General features: G+C 46.8%; 1 protein-coding gene across 4 annotated transcripts in view; it reads left to right on the top strand.

Annotated features, from left to right (window-relative positions):
- Nucleotides 1-1,835: 1,835 nt before the first annotated feature.
- Nucleotides 1,836-6,008, top strand: part of emid1 (EMI domain containing 1) — a 55,562-nt gene continuing 51,389 nt past the window's right edge. For 3 of the 4 annotated variants that reach the window (XR_013077150.1, XM_076729934.1, XM_076729933.1), the window contains exon 1: nucleotides 1,836-2,653. Coding sequence is in view for 2 of the 4 variants with exons in the window: in XM_076729934.1 (XP_076586049.1) it covers nucleotides 2,463-2,653 (191 nt within the window). In the remaining 2 variants the exon portion in view is untranslated. The remainder of the gene's footprint in view (nucleotides 2,654-6,008) is intronic. The other variant, XR_013077151.1, reaches the window with a different exon arrangement.

Raw genomic sequence — 6,008 nt, 5'->3', positions numbered from 1 at the left:
AGGATGTTTCAGGCCTAAAAGCTGATTACTGTTTATGAATGAATAAATGTTTGCAGGTCAGTCATGTTTAATTTTCTATTTCTTTTAGAAGATTTTTCAGATGTATGTCTATTCTTCAAAAGGGCCAGTAGATGCTAAATAAATCTGCTGAGGTTGTAAGGGGAACCTAAGTTGCTGCATACAGTGGAAAATGTACCACTGACCAAAGGCTGCTAAAGTTTTCCACTTTTCCCAAGTAGCTTTTCAGCTGCTCTCTGCAGTATAGGTAGCAGTGTATGCTTTACTGTAACACTTAATGAACAGATCCAGTGCAACGCTGAGTAATCGAGGCTGCTGAGGTCAGCATGCCAAAGCAGGTGAAGTTAACTCTAAAAATCAGACATCCCTGGAGTATCTGGCAGCTGGTGTGGCAGTGAGGTCACAGAAATAAAAGCTGCAACAGTTTTGAGCTGTAACACGTGCAACATGCATCATGTAGCCTGAGTTGTGAGACTGCAGCTGTAATCAGGGATGTGCTGGTTAGACGAACCTGTGACCAACTATAGATGGAAATCATCACAAGGCAAACAAGCGGCAACATGAAAATGTTACCGCTTGCCTTTACCCTCACATGGGATCACTGTCACGCTTCTTATTACTGCAGTCTGTAGCCTTTAAGTCTGAACGGTAGAGGGCAAAGGTTAAACAGGCCCCTTCTCAGCTTTAACTGGTGCGACTATCATAAAGAGTGAAGATCGGGACATGTTTACGACCAAACACAGGAGGGGAGGAATTGTGTTCCCCCGTTGAAAGGGGGCAAAGAATGGTGTGTCGTTTAATGAACCTACACTTCATACGACTGAGCAGACAATAGCTAATGCAGCAAATAAAGGGGAAGGAAAGCAGGAGAGTAACTGCTCACAAAACAAGAAAAAAAGAAATTCTGAATGGAACTGACCCCCGGCTCTCTCCTCAGAGGTCAAATTATTTTCAGCTGCTTGTGACTGGAGGGATTTACATTAACCCTAAACTGCTCCAGTTCCTGCTTGGCACCATTGCTTGTGCTGAGTGGCCTCATAAAATGCCAAGAGTGCCCCTGAAACCAAAAACACACATTATTTTCAAGCCCTCCCCAACTACCCTCCAATCCCAAACAGTTTCCGTTTGTTGTGATTGAGAGCAGGTGGGCTTACTCAGTCCCATTCATGTGCATGTACTGTTTGCTGCTGTCTCCCTGTGGTATAGAGGGTGATTAGTGCCAGTATGAATGCCCTTCTGTGAGTGTCAAAGCGTTAATACCGTCTCTCATTAGCTAAGATCTTCACCAAAAGTGTTCTAGCCAGATGCATAAGTGCTCTTTGCAGTGTGCAGCATCTTTTGCAGCTGGTGAGACCTGCAGCTCAGCCCATGGGGGCCCGAGAGGTGTAGTCACCCCAACCACAGATATACATCTTGGGCTCCAGTTTTTGGTTGCAGTGCCAGGTGTTTACTTTGGAGCAGAACCACAGCCCTGTGGTTTGCTGGCTGCTTGCACTGTAAACCTACATGTCTCACATGCATGGGCCAAGGGAGGTTACAGTAACCTCAGCTATTCCCCTGCCACTGTCCGCCTGGGCACTGATGGCTTTGACAGAGGGGCTGCAGACCACAGCTGCTAAAGGCAATGTTGGACAAAAAATAAAAAATAAAAATACATCTTCCATAGATACCGCAAATGTGCAAGCATATATGATGGTGACAATACAGTGATGAACCTTACTTTATCAATACAACTTTTCAAATCTATTAGGGCCAGGACTTGGTCGTAATTTGTTTTATATTCGGTTGACTTCACCAAAAAACAATTACTCATCATCACCGGCACAGATCCAGTGATTTCAGAGGAGCCTCGGAGAAGCAGCAGCAGCCCATAATTCATTTAGAACAAAAACAGTCCGTAACGTGCCGTCGCCTTGAGTGCGCATTGTCCTCTGTGAGGGGTTGGAACGGGGCAGGGTGAAAAGACCCAGCAGGCTGTGCTTTTAAAAGACCCGAGGAGACTATAAAAGTGGTTTCATGCCCGCTGCAGTAAAGGCTCGGCTCGATATGCGCACAGGCAGACGGAGGTAGGCAGAGCAGATAGGAAAAGGACGGCAGCACACTCTTAATAACACAGAGACATTATTTAAGGTTTTCAAATGTCTCTCTCGCACAGGTAGAGACAAACGAGAAGCGGGAGTTTATGGGGCGGCTTTTTTCTTTAGGTCACTTAGGATTTTAAGTCTATTTGACAAATAAACGAGTGCCGGACATCGTTTTTGGAGTGTGCAGAAGTGCATGTTTGCTACTTTGCTGAATAGGATGCGCGTCTTCTCCAGCCGTCCCGCTGCCGTTTGACACTTTCCGACCCCCCCTCGAGCTGGAGACACTAACCGGTCTGTTTTCTCACCGGGGGAAGTTGGGCTCATTTAAACTTTTCTGGCCGTACTGTTCATGCCACGGAAATGGGACCGCGCCAACGGGAGAGCGTGTCCGCGCTTTGCAGAGAAAGTTTGCTTTGGACTGTGCTGATTCTCTGGCTGACCACGTTTGTTGACGGGACCTGGAAGACGGGACTTTACAAAACCTACTCAACCGGGACGCAGCTGACCAGAGACCAGACAGCAGCCTCTCACTCCTCAGTCTACCAGAAAAGGTGAGGAGACATCTTCTTTCTGTTATTACCATACCTAGACACATTGCACTGTATATTAATCCTATTATGCCTCGTTATATGCACATAATAACCCTTTTTTGCTTATACAATCTATTTTTAAACCTCACGGCTCTTCAGTTTTTGTCTCCTCATGTCAATGCATGCTTTGCAGAACTACTCCCATCTCCATCCATCTACCAGGTCCCATTGTCTTCCTGACAGTTGGTTTCCTTTTTCCTGTGCTGGCAGCGCACTTTGCTGGCTGACATGCCCCATCCTCATTGTTGTCCCAGCTCATCCACCTTCTCTGCCTGCAGCTCCTGAGAGCAGTGGTCTGTGAGGTGCGTTGTGTGGCCTTTGAGCCTGCAGCAGGAGATGCAGGAGCAGCAGCAACAACATCTGCTCCGTCTCAGCTGTCAGGGTGCTCTTTAAGAGTACCACTCTTAGTCCTCAGATCTGTCCACATAAAGCCTGCTCCTTTGTGGATCCCAGCTGTGAAGACAGGGTGCATCTTGAATGAGGTGTTACAGACGGTGAATGATCATTTTTTTGCCGACATTAAAGTCCACAAGATTGATAGCTGAAGAAAGGATGACTGAATGAAAAGAGGCATGAGATGGTGTCAGGCAGTGGTTGAGTTGTTGACGAGGGAGACTCTGAAGGAGACTGACTAGACTAAACACACAGGCAAGAGCTCTAACCAGTTCTGCTTCCCTCCTGGACGGAGCCAGTGTTTACCTCAGAAAACTAGCCAGTACTTAATGATGAGAGGCCGTTTCCCATCTTACAAATATTTATGCCGTCAGGTTGTGAGTGTGTATGTGTGTGGGCTGAACATGGCCGGAGGCTGAAATCCTTTCTCTCTGAGGAGGCCTTTGCTTCTAGGTGTGTCCAGGTGGCTCTCTGCACTCCCTGCCTCGCTCCACTGGCTCACCTCTCCGCTCAGCTCTCCCCAAAGCCAGAGGTTTTTGGACATGTTTACTAAACACAAGCAGCTGGGACTCCACCACATCTGGGCCTGTTCTGGGAAAGGGACAAGAGTTTACAGTCGGTGTGCTGCTGTTTGTAAGCGGCAGAGGAGGAACGTGCTCCGGTGTGAGTCAGCTGCTGGTCGAGAGGTCAGCGGGTTTGAGCTGACATGAGAGGAGCTGAAAGTGTCGGTCCACCTGCTGTCTGAGCTGATCTGTGAAAGCAGCAGTTTAATGGTGTGTCAACAAAGCCAAACAGTAGCAGTTGGATTTCAGAGAGGAGAAGGCTCCCCCAAGTGCATGAGCAACTTAGCATTCAATGACAGAAATTTGTCACTGGGGTTTAGGAACTTGAAAGGAAGTAAATATTAATTTTAGACTGGGAAGGGATTCTGTCACAGGAATAACCTCCACTAAGAATGTGTTTCCTGCACCAGCCCTGTCTTCACACAGTGATTACCCAAATCAAAGGGGATTATCAACTCTTGAGTAATTTCTTGACTTGTGCAGTCGCTCTGTGGAGGAGCTGATAAAGTGTTCGCTCACCCTTGTCGTTCTTAACGACTATATGAGCTCAGTACCCTGAGAGGTTACGGAGGTAGCTGCGTCTTTATTTCTTGTCTCGCCCACTTCTTTATCCTCCCTCGGAGGACTTGTCATGGTCTGACAGGCAGTCTGGACCCTGTGGCTGCCCTCATTCCTCACCCACTTTAACCATATCCATGTTTTCCTTAAGCATGGGAATGAAGATGAGAGAGATTCCAGTAGGCTGAGCCCCGTGTGGCTTTGAGCAGAATGGCTTCACATGTGACAATTCAAAGAGCTTCAAAAAATGTATGAGCTCAAGGGAAGTGATTCATGAATATTAGGACACTGTCACCAATGGCCCAGCTCTGCTAATCGTCACTGTTGGCTGATACCTTACTGAGGAATGAGATCACACATGAGTGTAGAGCTACAACCATTGGTCGATTCATCATTTTGATAAACGGTTCATTGTTTGAGTAACCTCCTAAGCACAAATTTGAACATTCCATCTTCTAAAACGTTAGGATTTGCAGCTTTTCAGTTTTATGTCATTGTAAACTGAATATCTTTGACATCTGAAGACAACACCTTGGACTCTTGGGAAACTTTGAAGGCCATTTGTCAGTATTTTCTGAAGGTGGCCGGTCAACAAAATCAGTGTCAGCTCAGCTCTACATGATGGTCATCTGTAGCTTGTATTCATGCTGCATGGATCCAGAGCTGTGATATACATGAATTCCTCAGCTGAGTGGAATTCCCTTTATCCCTTTCAACTTCCAGCCTCAAACACTTGAAGATGCACGCACCCGTTACACACAGACACTCAAAGCTCACAGGTGTCCAGGCCTGAAAGCTCAAAACAGACAAAGACAAATGAGAGCTTTCCTTACTCCTCCGAGGCTGCTGTGAGGAGTCACTTAGCTCTGACCTTGGAGGCCTCACTGTGGTGCTTTGATGATCATCGCTACCCTCCGCACATGGAAAACACACGGCAGCTTTGAACCTGCAGTATGATAGCCCGCCAGCCTTCATCTTCTCTATTAACTTATCATTCTGTCTTGTCAGTTTTATTTTCCATTTTCTATGACAGTTTGTTTTACACCAGTCTCTTACAGGCCTCTCTGGTTCCTTCTGTTTTTCTCTGCAGGCTGCAGATTATGACTACAGGAATGTTGTATCCCACCTCATTAATTTCACTGTGACTGAACGCTCTTATTTCTCTTTGTCATCGGTTGTTACGCCACATTTGTCTTATGCCTCTTCTATATCCTGTGAGACCAACAGTGCTTCATAATTGTCTTCCTTCCACTTCCCTGTTCCCATCGGAAGCCCCTTTGTGTGACCCTTATGATAAAATGACCTTTGTCTCCTCTCCTCTGGCTGTTTGCCACATCTGTCTTTTGTCCTTTGTTCTCCCCAAGTGTTTTTCCCACAGACCGATATCTAGAGAAATTCCTTGAGATTTGTATCCATGCTGCATTTCAAACATATCTTTGAGTGTTCGGCCGTCCTCCTCCCACTGTACGTGGATGGACGGGTGGATGGAGAGGGAGCTACTGAGACGTTTCTCACCAGTCTCACCAGCGTTTTGCCCTTTTGCCCTCCCATCAGGTCACATGGCTCAAGTCCCGGCTTCTTCCTCCCCACGCAGTCTGCTGCAGAACGTGCAGTAAACTCAGTGGTGTGATCATGAAAGATGAGGTGAAATGAGGACACACGCAGCAACTAGACTACAGCATACAAGCTTTTTTGACAAGTTGTGCTCTCTGTCAGCGTTTGCGTTCATTTAGGGTTCAGCATGCTTTTGTGTCCCCCCCAAGCTTTTATTGTCTTGGCGTCAGTAGCGTAGGCAGAAATTA

Source organism: Chaetodon auriga, chromosome 5 (assembly GCF_051107435.1).
Source record: "Chaetodon auriga isolate fChaAug3 chromosome 5, fChaAug3.hap1, whole genome shotgun sequence".
In the NCBI taxonomy this organism is placed as follows: Eukaryota; Metazoa; Chordata; class Actinopteri; order Chaetodontiformes; family Chaetodontidae; genus Chaetodon; species Chaetodon auriga.
This window is presented reverse-complemented; position numbering and strand designations above follow the sequence as displayed.